Below are 19,310 nucleotides of genomic sequence, written 5' to 3'. Positions count from 1 at the left end.
AAGTAAGACTATACACGTATAAAGAAAGACTGTACGTGTAAGAAATAAGACTATATGTACAAATGTATGAGGTAAAACTGTATAAAATGAGACTGTACATGTATGAAGTAAGACAATACATGTACGAAGAAAGACTTTACATGTATGAAGTAAGACTGCTGTACATGTATGAAGAAAGACTATACATGTATAAAGAAAGACTGTACATGTATGAAGAAAGACTGTACATGTATGAATTAAGACTATACATGTATGAAGAAAGACTGTACATATATGAATTAACGACAGGCCGTGACGTTGCTTAATGAAGGATGACAATGTTTTCTCCCCTTCATCTTTTCCCTATTCACATTTAAACTTAGATACAATGAAAATCGAATGATTACCCGGTGTTTCCTTAATGTTCAGTGGCACATATTTCATACATTTACAGGACGAGAACAAATTAACATTTAATACAACAGATAGGTTTTGCAAGGCATTTCGACCGAAATAACGGGTGGGGAATTTGAACGGTCACTAGATAAGGTTATGTCGGATCGTTTATAAATGCCCTGCAACAGTCCTTCCCTCAGAGAATTATTGCAAGGTCGTTGTTATATGTAGAGAGTTGCAAGGTCGCTGTAATGTGTATAGTTGCAAGGTCGCTGTAATGTGTAGAGAGTTGCAAGGTAGTTGTAATGTGTAGAGGGTTGCAAGGTCGTTGTAATGTGTAGAGAGTTGCAAGGTCTTTGTACCTAATGTGTAGAGAGTGTTACCAGAAGTGGTTGCGTATTTACACATTCTACACAAGATAACGGACGTTCTACTTTAGCATGTTTTTTACGGTCGGACGTAAGAAGTCCATTCTATATATACACAATTCAACCCTTGAGTTTTAATCATATAATAAATTGAATAGTGTTTGTGTCGAAATATTAACACAGAACCTATAGTCGCTATCAGTCTTGTCAGTTTAATGCATACCGTTTGAAATGTCACCAAAATTAAAAATTTTATTTATTTTAGCTCTTGCTTTATTTTACATTATTATCTGACTGTAAAAGTACCCCCTATTCCCCAATTAATATTATTCATTTGGCGTACAACCAAGTAGGAGTCACTCGTTGCTGTCGTGTAATTGAAAATTCAAGGGTACATTTGCGGTATACACTTTGTTCAATGTAAATCATTGTCTGTATTCATTTTGATTTCAACTAGTTATGGTACTAGGATAAAGGGCGAAAACTGTGAAATGCCAATCTGGAAAATGAGGGTATATTGGATAGGGACAGAAATTAAGTCTTGCAACAGGCCATCTACGGACATTTCAAAGATTTGTTGCAAAGGTGCTTTAACATACGGAGAGCGTGGAACTCACTCTAGATACAAGTGGCATCGGATGTAACGTCCTAATTTTAACCGGACGTGGTTACATATTCATACATACCGCACATCCAAACAGAAGCCACACGTTGGCATGTTTTATGCTGGTTTGAAGCAGACCAAGGGATGATCACAATTTCCATACCCCCAGGCAACCCGTGGTGTACACAACTCAAACGAGAAAACCAACGTCTTCGCTTATCATGATAAAACAACAAACGAATAAAAAAACACCAACGACAACCACTGAATTACAGGCTCCTGACTTGGGATAAGCTTATACAGAATGTGGCGGGAATGACCAAATTTCTCGAACATTGGTGAAGATGTCCTTTCACTTCCCACATCTATTAACACTTAGCATAGATAATCTGTAAATATCGGTAACGTCAATGAAAATGCTTGATTTAATTTCACACTTTACGAGTAATTGAACTTTGAGTAGCATATACGCGTTTAACATAATGCGATGAAATATGTGATATATAATTTTTTTCCATACTTTACTGCATTTCCTGTGATCATTATATGCGCCAATCAATTGGTCGCTAAGGTCGACACCGCCCATAAATGTATTATACGCGCCTATGATCCTAGGTTAACCGTTTAGTGTATCAATAGCATTGTAGTAAGTAGACACCAATGTGACGGGTTTTTTTCTGTTGTGGTCGCGGAAACGGCAAAGCATGATTTGTCTTTGTCTAGCGTAAACAGCATTCCCTGCCTGCGGACGTGCATTTTTTATCATCTGTGGCATAGGTCTATTTGTTCTCATTGTGCCTGTGAGATACGTACGCTCTCTCAATAATTTGTTAGCTAAATTAAGTGAAGCAAAAAAGCTATCGGCGAAAACATGAAAGCCTTTCCCAAGAAGATGCGAATTCTTCATTAAATTTATTACTACATTTGTTCCTTGTAATGTTCCAGCAGGAGTGTGATCGAAACGTTTCCCGTGATATACATCCATCTGTAAAACATACCCGGTGACGGACTCGACCAACATCCAGAATTTAACGCCAAACCTTGAACGTTTACTTGGTATATACTGTAACATACTTGTCTTTCCTTTTGTACCAACAAGGGATTCATCTACAGCAAGTTCTCTGCGGGGATTATAATACCGTAAAAATTTCCTGTTAACGAAATCAAGTAACGGTTTGAACCTTTGAGATGGTTTGTAAGCAGGATCATTACGCTTAGGGAGTTTTTTGGTGTCCACCAGGTGCAAAAATTTTAAGATGTTTTGGAATCTGTTTCGACTAAACATACAACGGAACCAGGGTGTAGACTGAGATGGACTGTGCTTATTCCAATATTCTTCAAATGATACTTTCCTAATTAAGCCCATGTTATAAAAAACGGCAAGGAATCCCTTAAACTCAGGTATGGTCAGTTTACCCTCCTTCTGCCACTGCATTTTTCTCGAAAATCGACTGGTTTGGCGAATGGTTTCATTACAAAGATTCTTTGCATATCTACAAAAAAATTCAAAAATAATCATATACATCTATTATATAAAGTCGTAGAATCTTTTATGTAAATATCTATGTTTTTAAGGGAACGACCATAATACTTTGAAAATGTATATTTTTTGGTGGTGGTGATTAAGTGGGGTTATTTTTATTTTCTTCATTTGTTTTTGTATTTGGTGATTTGTTGATGTCTTCGTGCCAGTAACTTATATCCGTTCTTTTTAATGTTTTGTTTTCGTATACTGCCCGAATAACCGTTTCTTTTGAGTTACACGTGCTTTTGTGATATTTTATATCCTGTCATTGGGGCGCTTCCCCTGTATCTCAGCAAGCTGCAACGCAACCACAGAAAAACATAATGTTCATTTCTTTATTGAGCTGAACGAACAAACAGTCGTGTTAGGCTGTCTTTCTATTATCTTGACCGGTCTACACATACCATTTCAGCAGGTGGATATAAAAGTGTTCAAAAAATTTCTAAATTATGTTTTAGAAAGAACAATGTCATAAAATGAAACAACTTGTAATCACAAAGATTTAAATTGTATGACTTTGTTGATTATTTTATTGACTGTGTCATTAACATTTCAACGGCGCGTTGGTTCTATATTGATGGTAAAAAATTGCAATATGGCTATGAAAGATACGTCTAGTAACTATAAACTAACTCAGAAAAGATTATTTTACCAACCTGTTTGTTTGTTTGACAAACTCTTTGATGAGGTCAATAGAAAACAGCAAATAAAAGTAGGCTATCGGCGCGGCATCTCTGGGCGGCATATTAATGGGTCCAGTGGGTGCTCTATTAAACGGTGGGTCATTCATACACATTATCGCTAATCCCGCTTGACCCGAGAATCAGTCCCGCTCGAACTTTTGACGTCATACAACAATCACTTTTCCATTGTGGCGTCAGATATTTTCTATTATGACGTCAAAATTTTACGGGAACTTGTGTGATGTCCAGTAATGGCGGACAAATAGCGATAAGGTGTATTGGCTCTGGTGGGAGAACCCGGAACCATGGATTAGGTTCAATTGCAGCCATGTTTCCTTCAGCGCTGCTTAGAGTCTATGACGTCAAGATTACGTCATTGATGCTGCACATCGGCCAAAGCCGATGCCTGGCAGTCAAAGGTACATTTTTAAAATCGGCGCGTTTTTTTGTTGTTGTGTGTATGAGGGATGCCCCCTTTTGGAACGTGATATTCCAGGTACATGAAAAAAAGAGTATTCTGTACTCAAAGGAATGGTACACAGTATTCAGAAATTAACGTGTTGGTACTCGATACGCCGGAATCATAATTGTTTCTGTTTATGCCCCCACCCACCGGAGGCGGCATTAAGTGACTCTTAAAGTGTTACCTTTGACCACCCGTCCGTCCGATCTGGTTTTGGTCTCCGCGCTTAAAACCGAAGTAAAAAGTCGAAGACGATTATGTAAAGTTTATAGAGGGATAAATGCAATAAAAAAAATATAACTTAAAAAATTATTCCTTCATGTCATGCTCTATGCTCATTTTAACATGGGTAGTCATTATATTTGTATATATTTAACACTGAGCGTTATGTCGATTCTAATAGGGCAAATACAGTATTTTTATAGGTCGAAGCGCACGAAAATACCTTAAAAATGTTTGGCTGTTCTCGTTTCCTCCCAATGGAGTCTGTACATTACATTTTCATATTTAATTACTTTAAAAACTAAAAGCAGGGTAAATATGTGTTGTTTGATAAACAATACATAATAAAAGTTTATGTAAGCTGCTAATATATATATATATATATACTTTATTAGAATAACAATGAAAATAACGAAAATATAAACAGTAAATTTGTGCGCAGGTGTCAAACATATTTTGTGGTAATTAGAACACGGCTTTGTTTCCAAGGCGTAACAAGGACGTCATATTAGAATGATAAATGATTTATGCTTTTTAAGTCCTTCATTGGTCCATATGCACATCAACAAAATAAAAGAAAGTTTTGTTTTATTCCTATATCATAAAATTGAGAAAGGAAATGGGGAATATGTCAAAGAGACAACAACCCGACCAAAGAGCAGATAACAGCCGAAGGCACCCGGAGTATGATAAAGACGCATTTATACAATGAAGATATTGGAGCTGGGACGACTTTTAAACATATCCGTTTATTTGGAAAAATCAATAGAAAGAAATATGTGAATGTAATCAAATGACAATGCACTTCTGGGTAATAATGTAATAATAAGGATGGCTGGATCATGATGGGGCTCCATCGAAAGAAAAGTCAATGAGCCCGGTAGCAGAACTCTGAACAACGGGTGATTTTCTTTCCACGCCGGCTTCGCTGGGCGCTGCAAATTCTCTATGACGTAAAGGAACAACGTCACAGCGGAAAACAACATCGGCTTTGGGCCGATCCTTGGCAGTCAAAGGTACTGTTTCTGCATCGGCCAAATCGGCCCTATGGCAGAAAGGAGGTTAATATCAAATGCTTTACTTATATTATATAGTCCATTTATTTAGTGATAAAAGTTAACAAACAATTTATAAATTCAGCTGCATTTCATTTTTTACACACACATATTTGAACAATTCATTTTTAATGTGGAGTTTTGTATTTGCAGTGTCTTCTTTGTGTCATTGCTTATTGGCATTGGATAGAATGTCTAGATATTTAAACATTTAAAAACGAATACTTAACAGTAAATAGATAAAATCAAAAGACTGATTCCAGATTCGATTATTACAATATAAATTTACCAATTTGCTATGTACGATATGAAGCCTAATGACCAACTATTATAAGTTATATGGTTTGCTACTGACCCCCTACGGATCCATAGAGGGTTAGTAAAATCCATAGGGGGTGAGGCTGAAGGCCGAATCTCCGATGGATTTTATTCACCCTCTATGGTCCGTAGGGGGTCAGTAGTGAACCGTATAACGAATTTATCGCACGCGGGACTTTTTCTGCTGTATTTTGTAGAAAAATAAACAATGAAACACAACAACATTAATAGATGACGTCACTATTAACAGTAGACGTGACGTCATGAACCCCCTATGAAATTTACTAACCCCCTACGGATCCTTAGGGGGTCACCACGTGACGGCGTTAAACCAATCACAACGTAATAATTTACCCGCGGTGCGATAAAATTACTTGCCGGATTTTAATATGATCGTCGCGACAGACAACTGCTGATACATCAAGAGGCATTACATGGAGCACCTTCACCACTTTGGAAGACCTAGATTTTGCTGACGACCTAGCATTAATGTCTCACACACACCAACATATTAAAGAAAAGACCACAGAACTACAAAAAATATTCAGGACAAATGGGGCTGTTAATCATCATTAAGAAATTAAAATCATGATGCTAAATGTAAACACACCAGGGTCAGTTTTACTGGATGGAAAAACATTACCACATGTTGACACCTTCACATACGTTGGCAGCACTGTTACTACCAATCTACCAATGGCGGAGCAGTATCTGACATAAAAACGACTATCTAAGACAAGGTCTGCTCTTAACAACCTGCAAGCTGTATGGAGATCTGGGCAATATAGCATTAGGACCAAACTCAAACTTTACAGTAGCTGTGTCTTGCCTGTACTTTTGTATGGATCAGAATGTTGGGGATGACAGATCACGACCAAAACAAACTGTCTGTATTCCATACCAAAAGCCTCAGAAGGATTCTGAGAATCTTTTGGCCACAAAAAATCTCAAACCAGAACCTTCTTACCAGATGCCAACAAGCAGATATAGCCACAACTACATGTATAATGAGAAGACGCTGGAGGTGGACTGGACATGTCCTGCGGAAAAATAAGGATGATATCACTAAGACAGAACTCCACTAGACACCAGAAGGTAAAAGAAAGGGAGAAAGACTCAACATGACATAGAGAAGAACTGTAGAGCCAACAACCGACAAAAGCGTAAAATCTTCGTTACTGTCCTACACGCCAATGACGTACAAGGGCAGTAAGGATGTTCGCGATAGGTGTAAATATTGGAACAGGAACCAGTAACTTCCGTAACATACGAGTTTCGTCAATTAAGATTGTTGTTTTTTTCACCGTTTTTTTTTGTAATCCTTCAATGTATCTGAAGATTATTTACTTGGTTCGTGTTGCTTAGTTCTTTTTGACCGTTGTATGTTTTTTATTTGATTTGTTATGTTTGATTCCAACCTTGCCATCGTCTCCCTTTTTTGTAACCTAAACCATTCTTATTTGAGCTTCAAACCAAAACAACAATAACGATTTATTGATTGTTGGTTGCTTAAAGTCCAGTGACAAATATTTCATGTATGTTCCGGACGACAACAATAACGAAGAGGTCACCGTTCTTCCTGACCAACTTGTAACGACTACTACGACATATGAATGCTCTTAAAAGGTTCTTAAAGGCATAGAGTCATCTTTATGCGACCCATAACTGGTAGTCAACGAAAATAAACGCACCAGTTCTCATTTGTATCAAATATATATAAGAGAAGGTACATTGTCAAAGACTGACAGAAAGTTTAAGAAAGTGGGTCGTGTTTGGTTCACAATAGAGTTTTACATTATATGGGGCTCAAGCAACAGATAACTATTATAATATTAGTTACTAGTATTATTATGAAGAATCATGTCTTAAAAGAGACTGAAAGTTCCCGAATAGTCAAATAAGAGTTTGCATGATATCGATTCGGGTGCCATTGAAAAATCTAACTACATCATTCTTCGACATTAACCCAAATCTGAATAAATCTAAATCCGTTTTTACCCTGACTTTTAAAGGGAAGTATTTCACCAGGTATATTACATTTGTGGACTTCAATATTGACAAATATCACATGCCATTTAAATCTGCACTAACAAAGGCAGCTTTTGATGGTAAGTTTGTATATGTTTTGTTTTGTTTTGTTTTTGTATTTGTTTTTGTTTTCTTTTTTCCCCCCAAAGATATTGGGCTACAGAGCAAACGTTTCTTTTTCGAATGCTTTCCTTTTCAACCAGTCCCTTTGAATATACACGCATATATTACCAAGAAGGTATTGAATAGAAATCATTTATTATTCTCGCGAAAATTTATATCGTAATATTTGAACTATCATAAAAGGAACTATCAATTTCTTTTTATCTGATTTTTGTTTTAAAGGAATAAGCTGCCTTCACCGAGGCGCCTCGTAGGTCTCGAGTACGGGTCATTATCCCTGGGATCAAACCGAAAACGTGGAAATTAGTATTTACTGCTTCTCTGCCAATCACGAGGCATTTAGGGATTAGAGTAAAGACTGGTCGGCTCAAGGTAAAACTGATGTTTCCGGGTAGGATGTCACGTCTACTGCAGACTGTTGTCTCGGGGACTAGCACGTATAAAATCCGACTCAGCGTGTTGGTCTAGTTTAAATAAGGGTTCAATTTCATATCACATTAACATGTTCTCGTCCAGATATTCGCTATAGTTCCCACTGTACGTTAAACTCATATTCATCATGCTTTGGCTTGCAACAGGCCACATACAGACCCTTCAAACAGTTTTAAAATGTTTTTTAACCTACTGAGTATGGTACTCTCCCAATCCGAACGGACGTGGCTGCGTACTTATACATCCCGCATAGCCAATTGATCGTCCCTCTTTAGCAAGGATTCTACCGCCGGGAGGAAGACAACCAGTTAACATATGTTAATTCCCAAGGCAACCCCAACCGAAGGAAAAATGACGAAAACCAATAGCAAAGCAAAAATGTCACTTATCTACGAAGCAAGCATTATACTCGAACAAAACAAAACCCACATCACCTCAATTTTAAACAAGGATGTTCTTTTGTTTTGATTATTTTTTTTATATTTTTCGTTCAAATCGTTTTTCTGTTGTAACCTTTGTAAAAGAAACTACTCCAGGGGCGGTGTACATCAGATGAGTACTAAACAAATGCAAAGATCTGTTAGAGTACATGTAATCTAGGTATTTTTCTTCGTGCAATTTAATATAAAACATTTGATATTTGCACTTTTATTCCACAGTCTAAGCTTAAAGACTTGTTCTTTTGTTCATATGATGCATATTTCAAACAGATTTTCTCAGGACGAATGAAAAGAAGCTATCGTTATCATTTAACTTCACGTTCCGCTATATATGTGATGTTACGACAAAAAGATGCTTTCACCTTTCCAGTTGTGAACTTTCCATTTCTGTGTAGCAGCATTCCAACAGTGCCAGCGTATTGCTTATATATCTCCCAGTTGATACAATAAACCAGGGCTTACGTTTCCTATCACAATTTCCTTGATAGATGATAGCTGCTTTCAAGGAAGCTATTAAACCAAGGGTTCCTAGTGATAAAGTTTAATTTATCCCGTAGAAAGGTCATGATTTGGTTGATCGTTATGTTATATACAGATAACCACGGATATGGTCCAATTGTCTTAGCCACAATCCCGTCCTCTTTGCTTCGATTGTGAAACACAGAATTGGTATATGCCATGAGCAACACGACGGATGCTTTATCGAGAGCAGGGCCTGCTTACCCTTCCGGAGCGCCTGAAATTACCCGCTATTTATAGTTAATGGACTGTTTGTCTTTTTGTAGAGTTTCGTTCTTCGTCATGGCGTTGTCGGGTCTTTTGTCTCATAGCAAATAATTTAGAAAGTCGATGGGGAGGGGAGAGTACTACTAGTATTAACAAGACGGTCTAAGAAAACGAATAAAGCAATTAAATTAATATGTTAAACGATTTTTCTGTTGTCAAGACCTCCGGATTATGTATAATGATGAAAGGATATGTCTTCTCAAGATAATCAAGTGACATCCTACTGCATTATTATATAATAACTACATTCTCTGCGTCGCATATACATGATATAGCTCTATAGTTAAATATAAGTTGATGTCAACATAACTTCATATCTACCTGTGGGTAGCTATAACAATCAAAATATGTGAAGGATTTTACATTTAAAAACCTGATTACTGCAGCGTGAAATATTTGGGGAGTTTCATTAATGTTTCTATTATTAAACATCTATATTTAGGGAGTTTTATTGATGTTTTTATTACTAAACATCTATTTTGATTTGTGTAAGGTTTAAATAGTATATGTATATATTCTTTTGGAAATGTCTTGAATTGGAATAAAAGCAAGTTGAATGTAAGTAATTAGTTATCAAAGGTACCAGGCTTATAATTTGATACGCCAGACGCGTAAGTAAAACGTTCAGTACTAAGTCTGATAGTATTTTAACAAACTATGTTGAGTGTCACTTCCATAACTCATCTAACCATACCTGACCTGACAGGTATGAGTGGCCGTTCATGTCAAAATAGCGATGGTTTCATCTAGTTGGTGTTTCCATCTAGATACTTGTTGAAAGCATCTAGATACTTTCAACAAGCATCTAGATACTTTCAACAAGTATCTAGATGCTTCGTATAAGTATCTAGATGGTTGTAAGATACATCTAGATACTTTAGCGAACTATCTAGATACCTTTTTCCATCTAGATACTACTTGAAAGCATCTAGTTACTTTTAATTAGTATCTAGATGGTTCTCACAAGTTATCTAGATGCTTCGCACAAGTACCTAGATGCTTCCTACAAGTATCTAGATGCTTCTCACAAGTATCTAGATGTTTCCTACAAGTATCTAGATGCTTCGTACAAGTATCTAGATGCTTCGTTAAAGTATCTAGATGCTTTGTACAAGTATCTAGATGCTTCGCACAAGTATCTAGATGCTTCGCACAAGTATCTAGATGCTTCGCACAAGTATCTAGATGCTTCGCACAAATATCTAGATAGTTTAAAGAAGCATCCAGTTACTATGACTAACTATCTAGATGGAAATAGTTAAACTGAATACAAATACTTTTCAATTTGCTTTTAAGTATCTAGATACTTTTGGGAGTTGTACTGACCAATCAAAAACCACTTAACAATGGAAATTTCTGCATGATTCTGCGGTTTTTTCTAAACAAAGTAATAACAGAAATATTTAAGATGGCCGAATCGGACAAGGAACGTTTTTTGCGACAGGTACAATCAACTATAGATTACTGTGCACGTTTAGGATCTTCAGATTCGCTGACACCACAGATCATTGACAATTTGAAATTAAGGTAACAAATATAAAACTATAATACAATACTCCATACTTAAAAATGTGTGTTGTTATGGTAATATCATATTACAGCTTTTGAATTCATGCACTTTCATGTAAATTTCTCTAATATTTTTTCTTGTATTTCATTTTTTATTTTATTTTTAATTTAAGATAAAAACATGATTGCCTGATTACTCAGGTGTGGATAGGTTTCAAGGAGCACATCGTAAGTGAGTGCACCATTGAAGGTTTCTGTAGTGGTGTTTTTTGTTATGTCTGAGGAAAATTTGTAGCTGTCTTTGTTACATTGGATTTGTCGGTAAGCATCTTTATTGGTGGATCTTGTATTGGACTGACTCTGCTGTAATAAATTCTGCGATGGAATGGCAATCTTTTCGTGTATAATTTTGTGGAACATTATTAGCCTTGTTCTTAGTCAGCGTTCTTGTAATGTTTGCCATTTCATGGTGTCTAGCATCTCAGACACACTACTGGTCTTGTGATGTCTGTTACATGCATACCTTGTCGCTCGTCTCTGTACTTTTTATAAAGATCGTATGTTTTCCTTTGAATATGGGTCCCATACAGTACAGCAGTATCCAATTTGGGTCTTATGAGAGTTTGGTATGCTCTTTCTTTAATTGTATGTCACTGGACTTTAAGATTTCGTCTGATAAAACATAAAGATTTATTTGCTTTTAAGCGGCTGTTTGTTTGATGTGGGTGTTCCATTTTAGATCTGAAAAGATTGTGATACCTTAATATTTTGCATGTTTTACTGATTCTAAGATGTGCCCATACATGCCATGCATGTTGTAGTAAGGGAGCTACCATTTGATTTTTATGGGGAAAGTAGACAGGACAGGAGTTTTGAGTAAAAAAAAAGGCAGGATGAGACACTTTGCCAAAAAAAAAAGGCAGGATGACAATTTATGTAAAAAAAGTCAGGAAACACTAATAAAAAAAGACAGGACTGAATAGAGTGAAAGATAAAAAGGCAGGACAGAGATTACAACTAATAAAAAAATGCAGGACAAAATTTAGTCACTAAATATTTCATCCTAGCCCCCATAAAAATCAAATGGTAGCTCCCTAAAAGTGGATGGGATTTCTTTTGGTTGTCATGTTCATGATGTTTCATTTGTTCGTTTTGATATTTGATATTTTTTTATTTTATACGATCGGAGATAACTACTATGCTTCATGTTATAATAATATCTAAAAATTAGGTTTGAGTTTGTAGAAGTACGGTTTGGTAAAAGTACGAGGTACATGTATTAATAATCTGGTACGAGTTGACAAAGTCATAGATCCTACGGCAACGAAAATAGTCTGCTAAAACACTAGAGATGAAATAAAATATTTATTACCCTGTTACAAAGTCGTTATCGTCACCATTTTCTTCCTCTGTCCTTTCTCTAATTCTAATTAAGCTTCTTCTCAACAATTGTTGGTATCTTTCAAGATTCGACATATCAGCTGTGCGGGGAATAAAGCTCACGGGGAGAGAAACTACGTGTTTCCCTCTCTAAAATCCCGCGAAATTTGTTAATCAGTAGAGTAAGAAAACGCAAATTCAATTGGTTAGAATACGACAGAATACTAAAGATTTTAAGACTTTTCGGCCATCTAGATACTTTAACGAAGCATCTAGATACTTCAGCGAAGCATCTAGATACTTCAACGAAGCATCTAGATACTTTAACGAAGCATCTAGATACTAACACGAACTATTTAGATACTTGTGCGAAGCATCTAGATGGTTATGCGAAGTATCTAGATGGAAAATGCATCTAGATGGAACCATCGCTATTTTGACATGAACGGCCACTCATAGACAGGTTGAGGGATAGTGGCATGTTCTCTGCTGGAAACAGCTATTAGACCGATTAATTGTAGACCTATTACGAGTCTAATACAAAAAAAGGGTAATATAAATTACCAAATATATTGAACAGACCACACCAACACAGGACAATAGACATACAAACAAAGACAAACAACACAATGTTGATTTGCAAAAGACAGATGCGAGGCTACGGTAACAATAGAATGTTGTTAGGTGAAGTCCAGATTTAACTCCGGAAAAATATAAACTAATCGTTAATTATTGAATATAATTACACAAAATATATAGATAAATTAGGGAATCCAAGGCAACACACTCCCCGTCTGATATCAGACTTATATCACTATATAATGATTAAATCACATATGAATATAGAATATATAAATTCCAATTGAAACTGGGTATGCACAGTTTCTCATTCTTTAGAAGGAAGTATCCGACGATAGGATAGTCATCTGTGTACATTTTCCATTGTTGTTGTTGCAACGGTAAGAACAATTTTTCCCAACGTTGAGAGACGGCGATCGAAGAAAGTCCTCTTCGGACTTTGCTATAGTTACATATTTGTGAGTCTCTCGTTTCGCTTTAACGTTTAATCCTGCGGATCTAGTTGTTCTGTCTGTAATATGACGATCTCGATATTTGATTTTGTCGAAGTAATGTCTGACAAAAGGCGTTACTTTGTGATGATGTCCAGATAAGATCACTGGTTCCTTTTCACTAAGATTCGAGTCAGACTTGATGATACTACTTCCTACTCGGAGTAGTCCTTGCTTGTTCAAAGGCAGATTGAGATTGGCAATTGGTCCTTGTTTCGAAATAGGTTTTTGTTTCTGAACGCAACTTATTTTTTCTCCGTGAATTTCAGGTTTTGCTGATTCCAGAATGAAATTTTCGTTATCCATAGAATTTTCTATTGCAGTCATAGATTTTGCTTCTGTTGACACAAGTGCTGTTCCTTTAGAAAGGTTAGTAAATCTACCAGACTTGGTACTAGGTCCAGAACACTGAAGAAATTTTATGGAATGCGTTTTTTCAACCTTGACATTCGAATTAAAGTTTTGGTCGTTATCCTGACCAGCGATTAGATTCTCGTCCTTGGCGGATATTTCCGGTCTTGAGGCAAGAGGTTGTTCTGGTTCCGTGAATGAAACGTTAGTTATCTTCGTGTTGACTTCAAGTGGAACAGTTTGCTTGTCAATATATGTATTTCCAATAATGACCCAACCAATTTTCAACTTTTGGGCAAATGGAGTTCTGGATGGTCCTAGGTGTTGTTCAAGGACGTGGTGTGCCTCTATAAGGTCTCTTCCAATTAACAGTTGAATTTTGCACTTTTCCTCTATTGGTGGAATGCTTCCTCTGAGTTCTTTTAAATGAGGATGATGCATTGTTACTTCAGGAGTAGGGATTTCGTCCCGATTATTGGGAATATTATCACATTCAATTAATGTAGGCAGATCAAACTGTACGTCACCATGTACAGATTTTATGACGAAATCTCTTCCTCTCTTCCCAGAAGTAGCTACTCTGCCAGAGCATGTTGTTAGAGGGTAGTTTTCCGGTTTTTCCAGAACGTCGAACTGTCTGAAGAATTCAGGCGAGGTAAGAGACCGGTTGCTTTGGTCGTCAATGATGGCGTACATCCGAATAATTTTGTCTGTCCTGTCCTTGTGGTACACATCCACAGGTAATATCTTGGCATAAGATTTCTCACTCTTATGTTCCTTGTAGATCGCTGTGCAGGTCGAACTCACAGAGGTTAACTTTGTTTCAGCTAACTCTGTCTGCTCCCCGCCGTAGATTGTTCCAGGCGAATTATCTTGAGAAATGGTGTGTGGTTGCACCCTTGTTATGTGTAGTGCGGTGGTGTGTCGTTGACTTCCACACTCGTTACAACTGATGCTCGCGTTGCAATCACGACTTCTGTGTGTTGTTTACTCACAGCACTTGTAGCAAACATTGTTCTGTCTTAACAGATCCTTGCGTTCCTCGATAGATTTTGTACGGAACGCTCGGCATTCGTTTAAGGGATGCTTTGTATTATGCAAAATGCAAAGACTTTGTTGTTCACTGCTGTCTCCAGGTTGCTGTTCAAGTGCTGTCTTATGGACGTTGACTTTAGAATACGTCTGAGTTGTGAAATTTGGCGTAGCACCTTTTGTATTTGGTATGACTTTTGACCCAAAGATGAACCCAGGATCGTTCTTAATTTCCCTGATGAAGGCAGAGAATTCTGTGAAAGGCGGAAAGGCAACTTCGTATTTAGACTTGTATCTTGAAGCCCTTGTTATCCACTTTTCTTGGAGTCCGTATGGCAGTTTTTCCACAATTGGATTTATCCCGGACGAAGAGTCGAAATAAGCTAGCAAACATCCCAGCTTGGGATTTTCCTTGTGATATTCTATTTCTGATAGAATGTCAGACAAGTCATAAAGACGTGCGCTGTCTTTGTTCGTCAAGGTAGGAAAGTTGACGAGTTTACTTGTGAGAGAGGCCTCCAACATTTCTGGAGCACCATATTGCTCATCCAGTCTCTGCCATAACCTCTGTATGCCTCTTGTTGGCATTTGATGCCCTTAAACTCATGGCATGTTTGGCAGATTCTGGACCTAGCCACTTAATCAATAGGTCTATCTGTTCCGAGTCCGAAACTTGTAATTCGTCTATGACGTTTTTAAAGCTGGCTTTCCATGTATTGAAGGATTCTGCCCGGTCATTAAAGCTTGTTAGCCGGGAGAACAGCAGGTCCATGCGTAGGAGAAATCTGGTTATCTCCGACGTAGGGTTGATTTATTGCTGGTGTGCAACAGGAATCTCTTCTGCAACACCCTGTTTTTGGTGTTCAGCAAGGATCTCCTCTGAAACGCCTAGTTTTTGGTATGCAACATGGATCTTTTCTAAAACGCTCTGTTTTCCTATGCCAGTTATTGTTCCCAGATCTGGGAATACATTAACTTCCGGTGATTTAGCATGTGTGGGCAAGACCGCAGGTGTCTGTGATGGCAGGTTCAGTGCCACGGATGGCACGAACGCTGGTGTTTCATGACTTAGCTCTATTTTAACAGGAATTTGTTTTGTCTTTTGAGGTCCTGTTACTTCCTGTACGGCAGTTGGTACAGGATGTTTATTGACGAAATCTAGCACCCGTTGGAGCGGGTCTTCTGTCTCGTCAGGTATATCGCCAAACGCTTGGCTGTCGTCGTATTCAAGAATACGAGCCTCTGCTTCTGCGGCTGCAGCTTCTCTTTGTGCTTCGAGAAGGTTAATTTTGGCCTTCAGCTCGGCCTTTTCCCGGCTTACTCGTGCGGCCTCTTGTTGCATTTGAGCCTTCCTGCGTATGGCCTCTTGTTCTAGCTGAACTTTACGTTGAGCTACTTCTTGCTCTATTTCCGCCTTTTTACGTGTGGCTTCCTGCTCCATTTCAGCCTTTTTACGTGTGGCTTCCTGTTCCATTTCAGCTTGTCTGATCAGAGCTTGTTCCTCTGACATTGCCTCCTGTTGAAGGATCAGGGCATGTTGTTCGACAAAGGCTATTTTAGACTTGGCAGCCTCTGCTTTGACACGCTTCCTCCGTGCTAGGCTTGGCATGTCAGACACGTTAGAGCTACCGCTGTGTGAGGTTTTCGTACCCTTTGAGGTCTTTGTTTTAGTGGATTTTGCCTTTGTCAGGGCGATGCGATGTTCATGCAATGTTTCTATTGCCATGTCCACTTTGGACAGTCGAATATCCAACGTGAGATTACATGCGTCTTTGTCCTTTAGACTGTCCAATGTTCTGGTCCTTTTCAGAAAGTTCAGGTATTCATCTGTGAGCCTACGATAGTTAGTACAGGCTTTTACAAGTTTGTCCTGTGCTGTTAAGAGTTGCTGGAGCTCGTTAGGTAGCGTGGTGACTTCCAATAACTGGGATTCTATATCAGACCAGAGGGCCTCTAGTTCCTGATAGAACTTGTCACGTTTTTCTGTGAATGCTCCCTGGCCTTTTTCCGTGAGGTCACATACTCGCCTAGTCTCGGGATTTTCCTCTACATTCGACGGATTGTCCACAGTCTGTCCAGCATCTATTTTCAGCTCCGCTTCTGTTTGGAGTTTTGTTTCTTGACGCTCGGGGTCATCTTGGCGTTCTGCGTGATCAGAATCCATGTTTTCTAATCAACTTACGGATAGTAAGATTAAAATAGACTGTTGCAAACGTTGGCGGTTTGCTGCCTTGTAAACACAAGCTGTGTTGCGTAATGTTGTTGTAACGATGCTACGTTGCAGTTCCTTGTCTGGATATGTGTAGACAGGTTGTCGTCAATTTACAATGTCAAGGAATGCACAGCCGACGTCTGGTTGTAGGCGTTGTCACTGCCGCAAGGTGGAGTGTTCTGTGATACACAACAGGCAAGTTGTAGCTTATTTACTGTGCTGGCTCGACCAGTCAGTTTAAACCAGGTGATTGGGTTTACTAAGAGATAAAAAAAATCAAGTGCTGACTTTTATTCTATCACCAATCCAAAAATGGTAAATAACTGAAAATACAAAATAAAGTCGAATTTTACAATGTGTTAAATAATATTATTAACGTTAATGATTCATCCGGTATGGAGTAGCGGCGTAGTCCGGGATGTAGCAATTCAATGCTCCGACACGGCGTAGTCCAGAATGTAGAAAGAAAATACTTCCAATGTAAAAATAGATAAGTTATACTTGTGTTGCACAGATAAATGTATCACGCGCAATTTGAAGGCATCAATTAAACTATTTCCAATGTTACTCACGCTGTGGTTAGCCACAAATTGTGATTAAGAATGCATCCTGCGACAGTCCTTTGTCCAGTGATGTGACGTGGCAAGGTTGATTTGCAAAAGACGGATTTGAGGCTACGGTAACAATAGAATGTTGTTAGGTGAAGTCCAGAGTTAACTCCGGAAAAATATAAACTAATCGTTAATTATTGAATATAATTACACAAAATATATAGATAAATCAGGGAAACCAAGGCAACACAGTTGTCGAAAATGTATCAATACAAAAAAATGGATAAATTCGCATTTAAATCTTTGTTAAAAATATTCTAACACAACATGGCCTTACCTCGCAATGTCGCAAGACGAAGGTTTGAAAAAATGAATATGCACCAAATAAGTTCTTTTTTACAATAGGTCATAGAGAAGGATCAATACACGAACTTTCAAATCACCCCCGGCCCATTTCAAATATTTATTCAAATAAGGAAGTAAAGCTCTCTTCATATGAAAATAAAGCTTTAAAACGAAAAAATCAGGTGGCGTTTATTCGATGTTTATCATTTTCTTTGTTGACTTTCTCAAATAGTTCATATCCCATGAAACGTCCTTTTATGTTATCTTTTTTCTATTGAAATTCACGAGAAAAAAGAATATGTGAATACAATATATCCTGGTTAAATACTCCGGATTTAAAACAAAAGCTTTCGATCAATCCTGCGTTATTACATGATAGTGTTTTTTCCATATTTCTTCCAGATTATTAACGGTGCTACACTATGACTAACCGGTGCAAGACGTTCCTTCAGCTGGACATAGAAAGATACCATATGTTCAGTTCTTATTGTGAAAGTGATTCCATTCTTATTGAGCCAGTGCTAAAATATTTTAAGAGACGAGGATGTCTGATCAATGATTCTGGTCTAACAATAGGACAACCAGTGCTACAAGCCTTGGTTGATGATGAAATAGAACAATCAAAATCAACAGTTCTATTCATCACAAACAATTTCCTAACTGACGGAGGATGCCAAGCCATGATGAATATCGCGATAATGAAGTATATCGAAACGAAAGGAAGGCACAGAATTGTGTCAGTGATCATGGAAAAATGTCCAATTCCTTTACCATTAAAAATGTTCAAATGTATTCATATCTGGAAATCGTCACTGCCACCACATACCAGTACTTGGAGAGACCGTCATTTCAATAGAGCTCTGATTTTTAATCGGGTAGTTAACTGTATAACAGGTAAGTCTGTTATATTTCTCAATAGATTATGTAATGCCATGATTTTATCGGTGACTAAGGGTGTATGTTTGATAATTCAGTAGATACTCATGTATGAAGTATGTAGTATAAATACTACCCTTGGATGAAGGTGTACTGTTAGGGTAAATTGACATACGAGGGGAAAAAATATCACCAAAGACGAAGTCGCCGGTGATAATATTTTCACCGAGTGTGTTAATCACCCTAACACCTTCATCCAAGGGAAGTATGTTTTTTATTATACTGAACGCCTTATGATTCACGTGTGCAATATGTTATAAGAAGGACAATTGTAAAAAAATAAAGTCATAAATTAAGATTGTTTACTAATAACAATAACAAAAAGACGGAAATGATGTAGGAATAAGAATCGGTAAGCCTCGGCCGGAGCGGGTGTTAATTGTTCCGGATCGGCAAACTTTGGGTTCAGCGGGTGTAAATTTAATGCTTTAACACCCGTTGCTAATATTACCTCATGTTGCAATGGGTGGGCGGGGCTTATGAAAGGTTGGTGAAAATTAAC

General features: G+C 37.7%; 3 protein-coding genes across 4 annotated transcripts in view; 1 reads left to right on the top strand and 2 right to left on the bottom strand.

Annotated features, from left to right (window-relative positions):
* Positions 1–1,963: 1,963 nt before the first annotated feature.
* Positions 1,964–2,836, bottom strand: LOC127738118 (piggyBac transposable element-derived protein 4-like). Its single transcript, XM_052249253.1, has one exon. It carries the CDS (start codon positions 2,780–2,782, stop codon positions 1,964–1,966), a length of 819 nt encoding a protein of 272 aa, XP_052105213.1. The 5' UTR covers positions 2,783–2,836.
* A 4,803-nt stretch (positions 2,837–7,639) lies between these two features.
* LOC127724906 (uncharacterized) overlaps positions 7,640–19,310 on the top strand; it is a 29,304-nt gene continuing 17,633 nt past the window's right edge. Inside the window, exons 1-2 of one of the 2 annotated variants that reach the window (XM_052231912.1) lie at positions 7,640–7,721; positions 18,275–18,766. In XM_052231912.1, coding sequence (XP_052087872.1) covers positions 18,295–18,766 — 472 coding nt within the window. In that variant the 5' untranslated portion in view covers positions 7,640–7,721; positions 18,275–18,294. Of the gene's footprint in view, positions 7,722–9,703; positions 9,981–18,274; positions 18,767–19,310 lie in introns of those variants that run through there. The other variant, XM_052231919.1, reaches the window with a different exon arrangement.
* Positions 15,576–18,268, bottom strand: LOC127738110 (uncharacterized). The gene is made up of 2 exons (XM_052249242.1): positions 17,549–18,268; positions 15,576–17,299 (listed from the first exon to the last, which is right to left on the bottom strand). The coding sequence occupies exon 2, from the start codon at positions 16,926–16,928 to the stop codon at positions 15,576–15,578; it is 1,353 nt and encodes a 450-aa protein (XP_052105202.1). The 5' UTR covers positions 16,929–17,299; positions 17,549–18,268.

The sequence above is a fragment of the Mytilus californianus genome, unplaced genomic scaffold, assembly GCF_021869535.1.
Source record: "Mytilus californianus isolate M0D057914Y unplaced genomic scaffold, xbMytCali1.0.p SCAF_1, whole genome shotgun sequence".
Taxonomy (NCBI): Eukaryota; Metazoa; Mollusca; class Bivalvia; order Mytilida; family Mytilidae; genus Mytilus; species Mytilus californianus.
The sequence above is the reverse complement of the archived record's forward strand: the minus strand, read 5'-3'. Positions and strand labels throughout refer to the sequence as shown.